This window comes from Protopterus annectens, chromosome 7.part0 (genome assembly GCF_019279795.1).
Source record: "Protopterus annectens isolate FY-2018-M chromosome 7.part0, PAN1.0, whole genome shotgun sequence".
Taxonomy (NCBI): domain Eukaryota; kingdom Metazoa; phylum Chordata; order Ceratodontiformes; family Protopteridae; genus Protopterus; species Protopterus annectens.
Genome location: NC_056739.1, coordinates 1,242,098,444 through 1,242,115,802, shown reverse-complemented (window position 1 = coordinate 1,242,115,802; position 17,359 = coordinate 1,242,098,444). Strand labels below are relative to the sequence as shown.

The 17,359-nt window shown below is 39.8% G+C and overlaps 1 protein-coding gene across 1 annotated transcript in view; it reads left to right on the top strand.

Moving 5' to 3' along the window:
* Nucleotides 1–17,359, top strand: part of DENND4A (DENN domain containing 4A) — a 2,763,357-nt gene that overhangs the window by 1,677,350 nt on the left and 1,068,648 nt on the right. Inside the window, exon 21 of the mRNA XM_044077857.1 lies at nt 632–760. Coding sequence (XP_043933792.1) covers nt 632–760 — 129 coding nt within the window. The remainder of the gene's footprint in view (nt 1–631; nt 761–17,359) is intronic.

The window sequence follows — 17,359 nt, the reverse complement described above, 5'->3', positions numbered from 1 at the left end:
CTGATTTAATAAGGATGCAGTTAAGTAACAAAAATCAGTGTATGACATAACTTTATTTGTGGAAGCCACTATGTATAATAATATCGTTGTATTGCATTAGTGATGTGGAATCCTTGTACTCTGTTACTTGCTGCAGCTTGGAATAATTCAGACCTTCTGTGCTTTTATGTTGTCTATGCAGCCATTATAAAGTGAAAGTAGGTCAGAGGCAACAGGAATACTGTCAAATCCATGCATCATCAAGAACATTAAAAAGTTATCTGGGTAATCCCACTGGACAGCCTCTCCCTTTTGAGCAACACAGTAGCAGTGTCTAATTCATTGACTTCTTCAGAGTCACACAGTAGTGCAACAAGCTGTGGGAATCAAATCCAGGACTGCTGTAGTGTATTGAGTTATATATGTCTAAACATGTCCAATCTTTTGTGTATGTATCTGTTTTGTTAACATGTAATGTTGAGTGTGTGATTATTTTTCTTCTCTCTGTAGAGTGATGTGCACAGTATGTATTTGTCTGCAAGACAATATGTGCTTGTTTTATTTTAACTTGTGATAAAGCACTTAAGATTTTCATGTTTGATGAACTTTGCATATTAATATTATTAATTTAAAAATATGTTTTATTCAACAGGTGTGCTACCGAGTTTTAATGCAGCTGTGTGGACAGTATGGTCAGCCAGTATTGGCAGTTCGAGTTCTCTTTGAAATGAGAAAAGCTGGAGTTCAGCCAAATGCCATTACTTATGGATATTATAACAAGGTATTTAATATTTTAAAATTAAGATTGTAGTTTTGATAACATGATTTCTTTGATTATTTCTGTTTGTGCCTAACCGCTGCTTCTAATTTAGGCTTCCAGGCCCATGCCATCACTGTCTTCCACTGTTACTGTGAACCTCTGAATCATTAAAATGCACTTAACCCATCTCTTCCAGCAGTTGAATGTCATGAAAACATTGTTTAAAACCAGCAACACTTACTGCAGCATTTGTTGAAACAGAAACCACCTTATCTGCAAATTTTAGATGCTTTTTGGTTTGCTGGAGGAGTACTATAGACTAATAAAGAGCCCATTTACAAGAGTAGTTCACCGATTTTACGTATTTAACAGGTAGCACTGAACTTTAATTTTAGGCATAGATTTTACATACAGGTTAATTGCCAGGCACTGCTAGACCAATTAAATAATTTAGCATTAGGTGATCATGCATTTTCACATACTGTGGGGGCACAGACTTATCCACAGACGTGTGTATTGAAGTCATGTTGGTAGTTTAGGAAAACCTCAATTTTTTTGCCATTGCTAGGTTTGTGACAGAAGGATGGAGCCCTGATTATGACCCAGATGACCCGATTCAATTAGTAACCCTGGTGCTTGAGAAGCTTGCTGGGGATTGAAAGAAGTGACGATGTGGAGCTTCCTTACCTTTTCAGGGAAGCAGTTCATGGGCTTTGGCCCCAGAATGCCACAATTTGCAGTGGAAACAAGAAGTAAATGAAGGTGACTGCCTACAGGGTAGGGTAGGGCTTTTGGGAAGTAGAATTACTTGTGGATACAAGAAGATTAGTCATTAGTTTTGGATGAGATTTATGCATGTTAGGGTTACAAATAAATTCATGAATGTTTTATGTGTTGTGAGCATGATATGTTTTTGTGAAGCAATGATTGTGTATTAGCATGGAGAATTTGTGCATATATTATTATTTTGTGCCATCTACTTATTATACAAGGCTTTGGAATATGAAATGACCCTTAAGTAAGGTAACTAAGTGATAAGGTGGTTTTGGTTTCTGTGACATCTGTGCAGTTTGTGATTGGCATTTTCATGTATAGTTTGTATATTGTATTGGTCATGCCAAACAGATGTTTTGCTGGCAATGTTCTATTTAAATGGTTTTGCAGTGACTGTTACATATGCTGATGGAGAAGAATTGATTGTTTGTGGCTCATTCCATACTGCTTATCCTGCAGAGGGTAGCAGGTATAACAATCTCATTTTTAAGCAGAGAACTGCTTTGAATAGAGATTAGGCTGCTGAAATCAATGACGATGTTTTACATTCTGTGCCTGAGGATATCTGTATGTCTCTACTGAGCTGGCATACTTTGCATTAGTCTATATATGCTTGTAACTTACCCCCCTGTCCCTCCTAATCTGGCCTGGGATAGAGCTACTGGTGTCATATTTAACCAGAGCTGTAGTAATGATTGGTTGCAAAATTATGTGAATTATATGTCCTAATGTACTTGCCAGTATTTTATCTCTTTGCCCTGTCTGCTACCTGTTTTGTTTTTTTCTCATATCTGTTTTGTTCTTAAATTTCTAGACTTTGACCAGTACTCTTCCCTCCTCAGTCAACTAGACCTAATCGCTTACCCAACCATGCTTGCCACCTAGTTTTGCATGCTACAGGCATTAGCAAGCGTCAGAACCTCAGGGTTAGTCTGCTAAAGAAAGTCAAGGATAGCCAGCTTACTACCCTGCTGTGGCTATATAACCTCTGGAAATTATTTTGACAGGTACTTATTCACATTTCTTCACATCGTGGAGGCAAACCTTTTCTGAAGTATTTGTATAAGGCATGCACATTACATCGGGGACATAGTCAAAAGCTCTGTATTTTAAATACTATAGTATAACTTGCCATATGTTAAAAACTGCATTGGCAGCTTTTAATATACCTCTCACATGTTCATATATTTCACATGTTCATATATTTTATGCAAACCTCCATCTATCAATACTTAGTTTACTTTTAATAAGCATTCATAGACCCACGTTAGGTAAACTTGTTATCCCCCCCCATTTTTGTCAACATCAGGTAGTTAACTAGTTTTTTTGTAATTAATCTAATTTCATTTTTTCTTTAACAGTTCCCAAGTAAGCAGTACATTTTGTCAAACTACCCCACTGTCACTTTTCTTATTTTTCTCTTCTTTTTTATGTACTAAACTGTCTTTGCTACCAGTGCCCCACATAGCAAGTATGTCAACTGGGCCCCAAGATTGCTCCTTGTAGTACACTGACTAAGAAGAGTGAGATGTCTTTTTGCCACCTGACCGCTTGAATTCTATTTTGGGGGTAGCTGTGAAACCATGATGCAGCAGTGGTGTTGAGTTCTAGGTTATTAAGTTTGTATAGCCGAATAAAATGAAAGACCATTTTAAAGATAAAATCAAGGAAGAGGCAGACACTAGGCTTCCATCATTCCTATTTATGTTTATTGTATTGCTGAAACTAAGTAAAGTGGTAGAGGTACTGTGGTAGGGACAGAAGACATGTTGAAACGAAGAAAGGAGGTTATTTTGTGAAAGGTAATGGAAGAGTTGTGACTGGATGAATTTCTCTGAGTATTTTTGCTAAGGTGAAGAGAATGGCAATGGGCTTGTAGTTTGAGAGTTTAGCTGAATGGCCTCCTTTGTGAAGAGGAAGAATGTGGCTTTTTCTCCAGAGGGTAGGGACATATGCTTCATTGATGAAGCAATTTATTAGAATTGAGATGAGGTAGTCTATTACTTCTGCAGGCATCTTAAGGTGTTCGCCAGGCAGGTTGTCAGGAGCTAATATGGTTGGCTTTAATTTAAGTAATACTTTTTGTTTTTTCTATGCAGGTAGTGGAGATTGGTTGGAAGGAGGGGTTATGCAGAGGACTGATTGGTAGTGCTGTTTGTCTGGTTGTTGAAATTAGGGGGATTTTGAAATAGTGATGACAATGACTGAATGAAGTGAAAGTTGAAAGCATCAACACAGTAGGTAGAGCTGTTAGTCTTAAGTGTAGGAGGTGGTTGAGTAGTGCAGACAGGCTTGGGTAAGCTGATTTATGTAGGACCAAAATGTTTTGAGATTTTTGTAATTTTTATGTTGCAGGTCAGTGTAATATATATTTTTTTTATTTAACTTAATTTGAGTTTTAAGTCTCATAAAGTGTTTTGTATTTCGAGACAACCAGGGGGCAGGTTTGGCCCTAACTCTGTTTCTGAGTGAAGCAAGTTCATTTAGGATGTTCAAAAAATTAGAATTAAAAAGAGCTACTGGATTATGTAGTGGAATGTATTTTAGAGCATTTCAGTTATAAAGTTTTAGATAGACGTTAAAAGAACCTTTGTTTAAATCTGAGAGGTAATGTGCTCTGCTGAAATGTGTCTGCTTTTGAATACTAATTTGCTTTCTTATTATGTAGGTAGGGAGATGATCACTTATGGTATCTGTAAGAGTACTGAAGGTAAATATTTTATGAGCTGCAGAGGTAAGAAAAGAGCCAATTAATGTTCTCTTACTGTGCGGCCGCAGTGGTGCAGCGGTTAGCATTGCTGCCTCACAGCAAGAGGTTCTCCGGTTCAATCCTCAGCTGGGGTGCCTTCTGTGCTGCGTCTGCCTGTCCTCCCTGTGGTCGCGTGGGTTTTCTCCGGGTGCTCCGGTTTCCTCCCACATCCCAAAGATATGCTGTAGGTGGAGTGGACACTCTAAATTGGCCCTAGGTGTGAGTGCAAGCATTTGTGTGCCTTCTGTGGAAGGTTGGGCGCCGGGCTGGCAACTCAACGCCGTAAAACTCCACTGCCAATCATGAGCAGGCAGGTGATCCACTGTGGTGGCCCTTAACTGGGAAAAGCCGAAAGAAGAAGAAGAATGTTCTCTTACTGTTTTTGTTATAATGAGTAGCATTGATGATTAGCTGCTAGAGATAGTAAACGATTTTTGATTGGTCAGGTGAGTTGGAGGAAAGAGCGAGACAGTATTAAAATCACCTAGTTTGTATTTTTCTTGCGAGATGTTGGATGAGACCCGGCTTAAGAAGTTTTCTGTAACAGATTATTACCAGGTGGCAAATAAGCACCTATTATGGATAATATCTTGATGTTCTTCGTCTTCCATTGCTGCAGTCCTGACTATTGGGTATAGTCCGCGTCCAGTCGGCCCGAATACCAGAGTATAAGGCTGACGTCGGTCAGGGCGCATTAGACTGACGTCAGTACGTCAGGGTACTAATGCGCATGACCGACGTCATATCCTCAGTCTTTTTTGCCGCATGGTCCGATGCAGAAGCAGTTTTGCGAGTGCAGGTTGGCGTACTGAAATATTTCCGAAACCGGAGTTTCAGACCGAAACAGAGTTGGCTAAGTACCCGTTGGGAACATTTTGGTTTTTTCTTGCCTCAGTATTTTACCGGATGTCAGAAAAAGTGAATAACTGTATTTCTTGTGGGAAACAGATACCGCATAGGGATTATCATACCTTGTGTATACCTTGCTTAGGGCCTGAGCACGACGTTGTTGGTTGCCGCTCTTGTGCTAGGTTTAACAAACGCACTATTAAGAGGAGGTTAGACTGTGCCAGGTTAGTGTTTGGGAAGCGTTGCAATTATAAAATGCCGTCGGATGCTCCGACGCCCGCTTCCTCCAAGAAGCGCAAGGATAAAACAGTGAAGCCTAGGGTTGAGGAACCGGCAGTCCCGGACGTCGGTTCTTTAGAAGGCTCAGTGGAGCCGGAGGTTTTGCCAGGAGTTTCCATGGAGTCCCAGGCAGAAACTATACTCTTACAGGATGTGCCTTCTCAGGAGGTAGGCCAGGCTGAGGGGGCTTCTCAGGTGACTGTTCTTCCCTCTCTTCCCAAGGTAGTTAGAGCCTCTCCTTCTGTTGCCAAAACTTCTTTAAGGGGTAGGCCTAGTTCAGCTTTAGTGGGGGCTTCTCCTAGCATTTCGGGTTCTGTACCTAAGAAACATATGCTTAAAATGGCAGAAGATTTGATTACTATGATTAGGGGTTCTATGCCTCCGCCTGATAAGAGGCCTAGGGTGGAACCGGAGTTTGATAGTTTTGAGCAGTGTTCAGAGGCTTCAGAATCTTCTGTGGAAGAGATGCAGGAGTATCCCACTTATTCTGATTCTGATGTGGATGATTCCACTCCTACAGCTTCTCCGCCTGAGGATTTCTCATTTTCAGAGACTTTGCATTCCATGAGGGAGCACTTTAAATGGGAAGGCCAGGATTACTCTGATTCCAGGAAAAGGCTTCGGGAGTTCTTGTTTTACCCCAGCATAGGCCTTTAGCTATTCCTCCTGTGTTGAATGTGGTGGAAGATGTTTTTGCAGAGGCTTCCCTGAACCCTGATTCTTTGCCTCCTGCTCCTGTTAAGCCTGATAGGTATTATAGGGTGCCGAAGCTCATAAATATTTGTTTAAGAGTCCTAGGGCGGACCCAGAAACTATTTCTCAAGGGCCTAAGGGTGTAAAGGCCTCTGTGGTTAAAAATCCTGTTCCCACTGATAAAGAGGCAAGGGCTTTGGATAGGTGGGGAAAGAAAGTGTATACTTCTTCCACTCTAGCCATGAGAGCTTTGAATTGTCAGTTTCACATGCTAAAATATCAGAATTATCTCCTTTCACAATTGAAATCTAAGGTGGATGCTTTGGCGGAAGGTATTGAGTGTAAAGAGTTGCTGGATTTGGTTCATGTGTCTGAACAAGTGGGTAAGCATTCTTTGCAATGTGGTTTTGATGCTGTACAGGCCTCCTCGAGGGTGGCTGCTACCAGTTCTGTTCTTCGCAGGCATGCATGGTTGAAGGATCAGAATTTAGCTGAACATGTTAAGACAAGGATTTTGGATGCTCCTTTACAGTCTGATGTGTTGTTTGGATCGTCTGTGGAAGCAGTTTTAAAGAAAATGGAGGACAAAGCTAAGTCTATGCAAACTGTTAAAGATTTTTTGCAGGTGCAGCCACCGAAGTTTAGTAGAAATTGGCCTGCTAAGGGGTGGACATATCCTGCTTATGATTCTCAGTCTAGGGGTAGGTCTAGACGTGGTAGGGGCAGGGCTCAAGGTTCTTTTAGGCCTAGAACAGGGAGTTCGCCTGCTCAGACTTCTGGTGAGGGCAGGGGTCAGTCCTTTCGTAAACAGACCCAATGACCTGTCTTTTCAGCTGCCAGCAGATTCTCGTTTGGCAGCTCCTTTGGGAGGAAGACTGTCTCTTTTCAAAGAAAATTGGGATTTAATTACTCAAGACAAATGGGTGTTGGATATCATTCACCACGGTTACAGATTTTATTTCCATACAATGCCCCCTTTCAAAGGCATGCCAGACGTTCCTCCTCCACAAAGAAAAGAGGCTCACAAGCAAGTTTCTCAGTTACTTCACATAGGGGCCATTCAGCCAGTCCCTGTATCAGAAAGGGGCCTAGGATTTTATTCTCGCCTGTTCCTTGTACCAAAGAAGGGAAACACGTGGAGACCAATTTTGGATTTATCTCTCCTCAACACTTATCTGGACATTCCCAAGTTCAAGATGTTGACGTTACATCAGCTTTTACCTCTGCTGGGCAAAAATCACTGGATGGTAACTTTAGATCTCAAAGAAGCTTACCTTCATGTGCCTATAAGGCTAAGTTGCAGGAAGTATCTGCGGTTTCGAGCTGGAAATTCTCATTATCAGTTCTCTGCATTGCCCTTTGGCTTATCTACTGCGCCCAGAGTGTTCACAAAGGTTCTGGCTCCAGTAATAGCTTATTTCAGGCTTCAAGGAATTCAAATCTATCCTTACTTGGACGACTGCCTGATTCTGGCTCAAGAAAAGGAAGTTCTTCTACAGCACCTGGAATATGTTATTGCAGTGCTAAGATGCCTAGGGTATTCTGTGAACGAAATAAAGTCCAGTCTAGTACCCTCTCAAGACATGTGCTTTCTGGGTGTGAGACTGAATACAGCAGCCCAGATGGCCTTTTAACCCCGGACAAACAAAAGAGTCTGTCACTTTACTTCCATCAACTATCGCATCAGTCCGTGCTGACTGCAAGGACAGTCCTTCAAGCATTAGGGTTCATGGCATCTTGTATTCTGGTGCTTCCCAATGCCAAACTGCATATGAGGAAGTTACAATGGTATCTCAAAAATGTATGGACACAGCACTGCCAGGATTTGGACACTGTCATTCCAATAATACCTTGCCTTCAAAAAGAATTCTTGTGGTGGGCTCAGGAATGTCACCTAAACAAGGGACTGTCTGTGACCCGGCCAGAGGCAAGTCAAATCTTGACGACAGATGCCTCGGACATTGCTTGGGGAGCTCATCTAAATGGAAAGTGGATACAAGACAAGTGGCCTGCCCGACTACAGCATCTACATATCAACATGAAAGAGATGTTAGCAGTCCAGTTTGCATTAATGGCTTTCAAGGAGTTACTTCTTCCAGGGCAGGTGTTGATTCTAACAGACAACACAACTGTCATGTGGTACATCAACAAGCAAGGGGGAACACATTCTTATCCTCTATGCAGGCAAGCAATGATTTTATGGGAGACTGCGCTAAGCCTGCAACTAACTCTTCAGGCAAGGTTTCTGCCAGGAGCACAGAACTCCTTAGCAGATGTGTTAAGCCGACAAATCATGGATCCCCACGAGTGGAAACTGGATCTTCATGTATTTCAGAAACTGACAGTGTCATGGGGAACTCCAGACATAGATCTGTTCGCTTCTCCACTAAACCACCAGCTGCCAAAGTATTGCACAAAGGGGTGTCATCACACAGCTTGGAAAGTGGATGCTCTGTCTTTCAGTTGGAAAAACCTTCATGTGTATGCCTTTCCACCTCTACCTCTTCTTCCAAAGGTACTGTTAAAGGTCAGACAAGACAGGCCAAGGATGATTTTGATAGCTCCAGATTGGCCTCGGCAACACTGGTACCCTCTACTACGGAGTCTGGTAAAGACGCCTCCATGGCCTTTACCTCTGATTCCTCATCTGTTATCTCAGAAGGACGGTCATCTGCTCAATGTCAAGCTACACTCTCTTCATCTAACAGCTTGGCATATTCTGTGTTGAAACACAGCAGGTCTCAACTTCCTCAACAAGTTTTAAATGTGATTATGGAAGCTAGAAGACCTAGTACAAGGAAAGTGTATGCAGAAAAATGGAAGAGATTTTTATTTTGGAGTACGGCAAAGAATTTGGAGATTTCTGAGCCTAATTTGAGTGTGGCTCTTCAATATCTTACTGAATTATTGGACAAAGGTTTGTCCTTCTCTTCCATAAAGATTCATGCTGCAGCAATTTCAGCTCACTATGATTGTGACCCACCTATGTTTTCGCATCCTTTGTTCAAGCAGTTTCTTAGAGGGCAAAGAATATAAGACCCCCACGTAGAGCTCCTACTCCTGCTTGGGATCTCAATTTTGTGTTGGAAAAACTTACTCTACAACCTTTTGAGCCTGCAGCTACTGCTGAATTGAAATACTTGTCATGGAAGACTGCTTTTCTGTTGGCTATTACTTCTGCAAGAAGGGTGTCTGAGTTGCAGGCCCTTATGGCAGTAGAGCCCTTTTGATTTTCATAAGGATAGGGTATCATTACGTACTAATCCTTCTTTTATGCCTAAGGTGGTTTCTAGTGTGGCTTTAAACCAAACTATTCATTTGCCTACGTTTTTGCAGACCCTCAAAATAAAGGGGAAAAGATTTTGCACACTTTAGATGTACACAGGCAATTGCGTTATTATTTAAGCAGGACTAAGGATTTTAGGCAGTCTCAGCAGTTGTTTGTTTCTTTTGCTTTGAGTTCTCAGGGCAAGCCTGTGTCAAAACAAACTATTTCTAGGTGGATTGGCTTTTGCATTGCATTTTGTTATTCCCATCATGGCAAGGAGATTCCAGCTGGGATTAGGCCTCATTCCACTAGGGCTACTGCCACTTCAACAGCATTTCTAAGGGGGGTGGCAACTAAGGATATTTTGGAAGCAGCTACTTGGAGTTCAGTGCATACTTTCTCTAAGCATTATCACCTTCCTATCTACTCTAAGTCTAGGGCTGGTTTTGCCACAGCTGTTTTGCAAGGCATGTTGTCAGCTCCTACTTCTTTATAATTTGCCAGCCTCCCTTACCTCTGCTTTGGGATTCTACCCAATAGTCAGGACTGCAGCAATGGAAGACGAAGAACATAGTACAGTTTTGTACCTACCATAAATGTAGATGTTCGAGGATTCCATTGCTGCAGTCCAATTTACCCTCCCTCCTTCCCCTCTGTATTTAGGGGTGGTTGTGTAGGTGAGTTTACATGTTTATATTTTTGTATATATTGTTGTATATATTGTACATGTTTTTGGTGCAGGTTTTTTGGGGTTTGTCTTTTTAGGGTCTTCTGACATCTGGGGCAAGAAAAGACTGAGGATATGACGTCGGTCATGCGCATTAGTACCCTGACGTACTGACGTCAGTCTAATGCGCCCTGACCGACGTCAGCCTTATACTCTGGTATTCGGGCCGACTGGACGCGGACTATACCCAATAGTCAGGACTGCAGCAATGGAATCCTCGAACATCTACATTTATGGTAGGTACAAAACTGTACTTTTTGGTTGAGTTTGAGGGTAGATATGAGCATTTCTGCCGTACCAAATTGTGGAGGATTTAGTGGTGAATGGGTAAACTGCAGAGAATTTTTGTATAGTATTGCGCCTCCATTAGCCCTTCTTATTTGGTCTGTTTTGGGGTAGAATTTCATTTTTCTTTTTCAGGCAGTTTTCTGTTTTTACTATAATATCTGGACCAGCGAACACAAAACGTCCAAACAGTAAATGAAGGCTCCACTCCCAAATAGACCTAAATGCTGTATTTAATTCACAAATACAAATACAACCAGCGTTTTCGCCACACTAAAAAGGTAGCTTCATCAGAGGTACCTCTGTATGAAGCTACCATTTTAGTGTGGCGAAAACGCTGGTTGTATTTGTATTTGTGAATTAAATAGAGCGTTTAGGTCTATTTGGGAGTGGAGCCTTCATTTACTGTTTGGACTTTTTGTGTTCGCTGGTTTGTTGCTGTTTGGCATTCACATAATATCTGGACCACGTAGGTTAAACCAGGCATGGAACTGTAGTATTTTGTTGTAGATGCTTTTAATGTTTACATGTGTAATGTTAAGTGAAGAAAAAAGCAGTGTTATGTTATATTGCAAGGGTGTGGTTTGTAGGGGTTGTATTATTAAAGGTTTGTGTGGATGTAGCTGGTCCAGGGTTTGGATGGATGTCACCAGTGAGTTTTAATCTGAGGGAGATGTATAAGTTGTAGGATAATTTTTAATTTTAGCTTATAAGTTATGGGGTTGTGTTAAGTGCAAGTTGTATTTGAAAAAGTCTGTGGTGTTGGGAGTATATAAGGTCGATGTTATCTTGGGTGAATTCAGGGCTGAGTATGCTGCAGCATGTTGGATAGTACAACTAGAAATATGTTGATGGGCTGTGTGGTATTGGTAGACTATAAGGTGGGTGTTACCTTGGGTGAATTAATGGTTGAGCATGCTGCAGCATGTTGGATAGTACAATTAGGATGATGGTGATGGGTTGTGTCGTGTTGGTAGTGTATAAAATGGATGTTATTTTGGGTGAATTAAGGGTTGAGTATGCTGCAGCATGTTGGATAGTACAGCTAGGATGATAGTGATGAGTTGTGTGGTGTTGGGAGGGTATAAGGTGATTGATGTCTTGGGTGAATTAAGGGTTGTGTGTGCTGCAGCATGTTGGATAATATAACTAGGATAATGGTGATGGGTTGTATGGTTTTGGGAGAGTATAAGGTGATTGCTTTCGTAGGTGAATTAAGGGTTGAGTATGCTGCAGCATGTTGAACAGTGCAACTAGGATGATGGTGGGTTGTGTGGTATTGGTAGAGTATAAGATGGATGTTATCTTGAGTGAATTAAGGATCGAGTATGCTGCAGCATGTTGGATAGTACAACTAGGATGATGATGATGGGTTGTGTTGAATTGTTTCTTTGACTGGGATTAAGTAACAGACTATCAAGCATTTTTTCTGGGTGTTTTTAATCTGTTTTTCAGTTTTTGCTGGTTTGTCTGTTGTGTGTAATTGTGAAGGTAAAGATGTTAAGTGGGTGAGTAGCAGAAGTGAGAGAGTCAACATGAAGATTTGGTATCATGGTGGTTAGTTGTAGGATATTTTGACAAATTCAGGGATAGAGGGTTATGGAAAAAAAGAGGTGTGATGTTTTGTAGTGGAAAGTAATATAATGTTTAAGTGTTGGTAAGAGGACAAGGAAGTATGTTAAGATATACAGGACAGAAAGAACTGGATACTGGAGGGAGTACTGAATGAAATATGGGAGGGACTGCAAATAGTGTGTGCAGGCATTATAGACCCGGGACTGGTTGAGCTTTGAGATGGGTTGAGATAGGGAAGTTTAAATTTAAAGTGGGGGTTGCTGGGAATAGGGTGTAGGGTAGGAAAGCAGAGCAAGCCCAAGCAGAGCAAGAGTGAGCGGTGTAGGTTTCTCTTGCGTAGAATGTTGTGGGAGAGAAAACCATCAGTCCCTGAACTGGGCCAAAACAAGATAAGTGTGTGTAACTGTTACTGTTTCCACTTTACTATATAAATCAAATTATATAAAGCAGGGAATTAATGTGAAAGTTTACATGAGAGCTTGCTTCTGCAAGAAGTGGCCAAAAAAGACTGGAAGGTGGTTGACTGTGTTAAATTGGTGGGAGGACTCTAAAGCACAACTCCCAATATGTCATTAATGTTTAGAAGATGTAGCCAGACGTAAAAGCCTTTTAGTGTTTGTATGTGTATAATATATTTCTTGCAGTAAATTGTATGTTGTAAAATAGTTATGTAAAGAATATATAATGGTATTTTAAATGTGAGATGGGGGAGTCTTATCATTGCCTGCTTATGCTAGCCAACCGTCAGTGTGATCATGGCTCTTGGTGATGGTCACTGTTGATGTGACACCCCAACCCCATGTACAAAATGGGAAAAAGGGTTGATGACTACTACAATAAGTGACTGTAGTATATCTTTATACTGTAACATGAGAAAGGCTGAATGTAAGCAATATAATATTGTAATCTTGAGCTGCTGGGGAATGAAAAAGTGTATATGTTACAATTATGATAATTTCCATTGTTTTTATAATGATGGAAGTATAGATTAATGTTTTTAGTTTACACTGCAGGCAGGGAGAAAAGGTTGCTTACCCTAAGCAAATCAGCTAAAAAAATGAAAATCATGAAAAACTGGTAATTTTCTGGCATTTGAAAAGACTGTGCAATTGCAAGGCCTGTTAACTTTTTTTTTCATCAGCTGATATTTGCATTATTTGCATTTGGACATTGGTTGTATTAGTGCAGACAATTAATCAGGAAATGAATGTGCTTTGAGGCATTTATATAGAAAAGGAAACATTAATATATAAAGGGGAACTGGCAAGTAATTCAGTGAAAATAAAGTCTGAATACTTTTGCAAGTGGTTGCATTCCTCGCAACATTAGTATTTTGATATTAAATAAGATCATGCACAATTTAGTTTATCCTTTTAGGATAGCCAGTGCACTTTTACTTGAGGCTAAAAAATAGTTAAGTGATAACCCAGAATTAATGGACATGCTCCACCTCAGGAAATCCAAATCCCTTAGAGCTACACGCTCCAGGGACTTGAATCTCAGCACAGAAATAAATAAGACATGCTGGAGGGACAGATTCATATCCCAGAGGCTCCCCTCACTCTGGAACAAAATCCCAATCCATGTTAGGCAGAGTCCCTCAATGACCCTCTTCAAGAGAAATCTTGACGAGTGGATGGGAGATCGTAGGTTTACCCCTGGGATCTCTTCTGTGTCCCTACTAGACAGAGGCACAGTAAACTAACTTCAACAGGGCTATCCTCTGTGACCTACTGTACAGAGGCACATTCAACTAATCTAAAAGGGTGACGAAAGCCAAACACACTCTGGCTAGGCTTATAAATGCCCTAGGGTAGATAGCCTAGTATCAACCTATGAACATGCCAGTTTTTTTCACACCTGGAAGGGAAACGAAGACCGGACAAGGACAGATCATCTTCTTGCAAGGGAGAACACAAGCTCTAGCATGCACGTCTTTGGTGATTTAACGAAACTTTAGAAAAGGTTAAGCCTGTGATTGTGGCTGTTTGGAGCACCTGTTCCAATATGGATGGTTAACTGTGATTGTAATTGTTTGGAGCATCTGCTCCAATATGGTGAGTTAACTTTTCTTTTTGGAAAGTGTATCTAGTTTTGTGTGTTTACTGTGACCTAATGTGGGTTTGGGTTGAAAAAAATGTATTTAGTTTTTTTTTTCTTGAGTGTTTTCATTCAAGTAAAAAGTCTGGGAAAAAATATGACATAGAAGCAGCAACTACTTACAAGATCCGTCTACCAGGCAATAGTATGTGCATGTAAGTTGCAAGTTGGAAACATATTCAATCAAACTGTCCGGCAGAACATATGAAAGTAATAGCTTTTTATCAAATGACTGCTTTACTATGTAATCGTGCAATGTAGTGTGCAGGTATAGAGAAAAAAAATACTGAATTATATTAACAAGTGTAAGATACAGGTAACTGTTACAGCAGACGCATTTGGATAGAAATGAGTGTGTGAATTTGGCAAAGAAAGGATTTCAGAATAGATATTCACCAGAGTATTAGAGACAAAGGAAAGGGTTAGTAATACTGACTGTGAGAAGGGGCTCCAGTAGTGATAGCAGAGGAAAAGGAAGACTGTAATGGTAGATTTGTGGTAATAAGGAGTTATTGGCAGGGCAAGAGAATTACGTTTGCATGTATTGTTATTCTGCCTAAAACTACTGTTATAGAACTTACAAGAATTTGGGGAAAAATAACCAACTTTCAGCAAGGGTATATCTATCTGTTGAAACTGGAACCCGATTTGCAAGAGTGAGGCTGTATAAGGAGAATCTGTGAGGGAAAATATAAAAAAGAGGGTACATTTTTAAAGAAATATGAGAATATTTGGAATGGAAGGTATGAATTTACTTGCAGGGACTCTGGCAGAATTTACATATTATTCCCCAAGGTGCAAAAACTTGACTAGACTGTATAGAAATTATGTTTCACTGGAGAATGAGTAATTGAAAGCTTTGAAATGCATCCAAAAACTAGTTCAAACCTTGCAAGTAAAATGGGACACTGATTCCTTTCAACTCATCTACTGAAAAAGAAGAGGTAAAGGAATGGTTAGTGGTAATGAGTTGAGAGTTATTAGGGAAGATAGAAATTTATTCAGGAAAGATAGCTAAGGAGAAGGATAAAATAAAAGTGAAGTAAGTATGGCATAAATAAGAGAGCGATATGGGAAATTATTTATAGCGGTTGTTAAATGTTAAATTATTGCAGAAGATGGGAAATCTCAAAGAACAAGAAGAGCAGTTGCTCAGTGCTAAAGAAACAATAATGGAGTATTTCGATAGTATGCATGTGTTTAGAAAGTTTGCTGATAAGCAAGTAGTTTTTGGTAACTCAAGAGCACACAAACTCTTGGAACAATGATTTAGGCAACAGAGATTGGAAAGGGTTGTTGCCAGATTAAGGGACCCTATGACAAAAATAATCAGAAATGCAGGGATGTTACTGAAATTCTGTGAACTTTTGTATAAAGCAAGGGATTGGGAAACCAAGAAAAGGCAGATATGGAAATATTTATGGATAACTCAACTGTGTCAAGGTTAGGGGAAGATGAGCCCCAAAGAATTGACAGCCAAGATAGTAGGGAGTGAGATAATGGTAGTATTTAAGTGATCAAAAGGAAAGTCCCTAAAAACAAATGTTATTCCTTTGAATGTTTGACTGTTGGGAGGCAAGAGCATTTTAAAGATCTGGAAGGTTTTGTTTAATATATATTTCTTTTAATGGGGGTTGATACCAGCATCTTGGAAGAAAGCTGTCACGGCCGTATTACTCAAAGAAGGTAAAGACCTGTCAGACCCAGATTCACATGTCTGAATTATTAGAGGTGAGGGAGGGTTGGCATAATGGTTAAGGTGTTAACCTCACAAAGAAAAGGTACAGGGTTTGATTCTCACCTGAAATCTGTAGCAAGGCTTAAAAAGCCTCCGAAGGTCATTAGCCTAGTACTTTTCTATAAACCTATATAAACCCATTTCAGTTTTAATTCATTATTATAAAACGTTATGTGTATACTTGCTAAGAGAATGGCAAAGGTGTTGTATTGCTAAAAATGATAGATATGATCAACATGTTGTTGTGGAGGGGAGGCAGACATTTGACAACATTAATTGAGCAATAGAAAACAATGCTATTGTTTGGTCTTGATGCATTTGATAGTTAGCTAGGATTTTATGAGTAGGGCAGTGGTAGCCTTTGCATTTCCTGATAGAGTAATAGGGTTAATAATTCAGACGTGAAGTGTCAGAGGTAAGAATTAAGATAGGAGGGTTTCTCTCCAATGTGCTATGTTTGAAAGAGGAAGCAGGCAGGGGTGTCCTCTTTTTCATATGTTGTTTGCTTTTATTAGGACCATTAGCAAAGCAGATAATGGATTTACAAATTAGAGGATACAGCTGGTATGGTAATCAAGAAAAGTTTCTTGTATTTGTAGATGGTATTAATTTGTACTTGATAAATCCATAAAAGGACATTTCAGTGTTGTGAAACATTTTGGGATAGCTTCATATCTTTTGAGGATATAAAGAGATGAAGACAAAAGAAAGGCTGTGTCTTGAATTTATGTGGTAGTAAAACTTCATGGCATCTTCTATGATGACACCTTGGAGACTGGTATGAGGTATAAGTTCAGTTTTGGTGTGTGCAGTAGTAGTAGTAAATAGAGGTTTGTCATTAGAATATTTAGGTGTGATTAGAAAAAGTTTGGTTTTCTTAGGGTTTAATAATAATTGAAGGCTCCCATACGTATTCATCATCCTGCTTTGTATGTTAATTTACTTCTAAGTGTTTTTTTTTTAATCTGTTTTAATTTAACTGTTTAATTTTGTTTTGGTTTTTCTCTTTTTGCAATTTAGCACGTTTCAGGAATCTCCATTTGTTGGAGGAATACAGACAGAACGTTTTTCAATAATTGTGGATCTTTATGAGACACATAGTGTGCTTTAATTAAAAGTAGGCCATATGAGAATGAAGCTAAGCACACTTGTTTTTGCAACTGCTAATATAGTAGTCTTGTATTTGGATTTTGATTTGTAACTGATTTTTTTTCCTTTTTATCTCTTGCTTATGGTGTCTCTTACTTTATTTGCCAATTTGTGAGATTAATAGGTGCTTAATCTCAACAACCATTTGGTCATTACAACTGTAACATTTGATCCAAGTAGGAAGCATTCAAAATAAATTGAAATGAATACACCAGTCCGTGGTAACTGCCCCAAGAGGTGGACTTGATTATTTGTACAATATAATAGCACCATCTTGACATCCTGACTACTTGTGCTATGACTTGCCAGACGTTGACTTATTTTTTGTTTTATATTGATCTTCCTACCTCTTCTTTTGAATGTGTTAAATTTTTCAACAAACTGTATAGTGACATACACATTTGCCATTAAAGGAGGACATTTTTTGTAGAGTA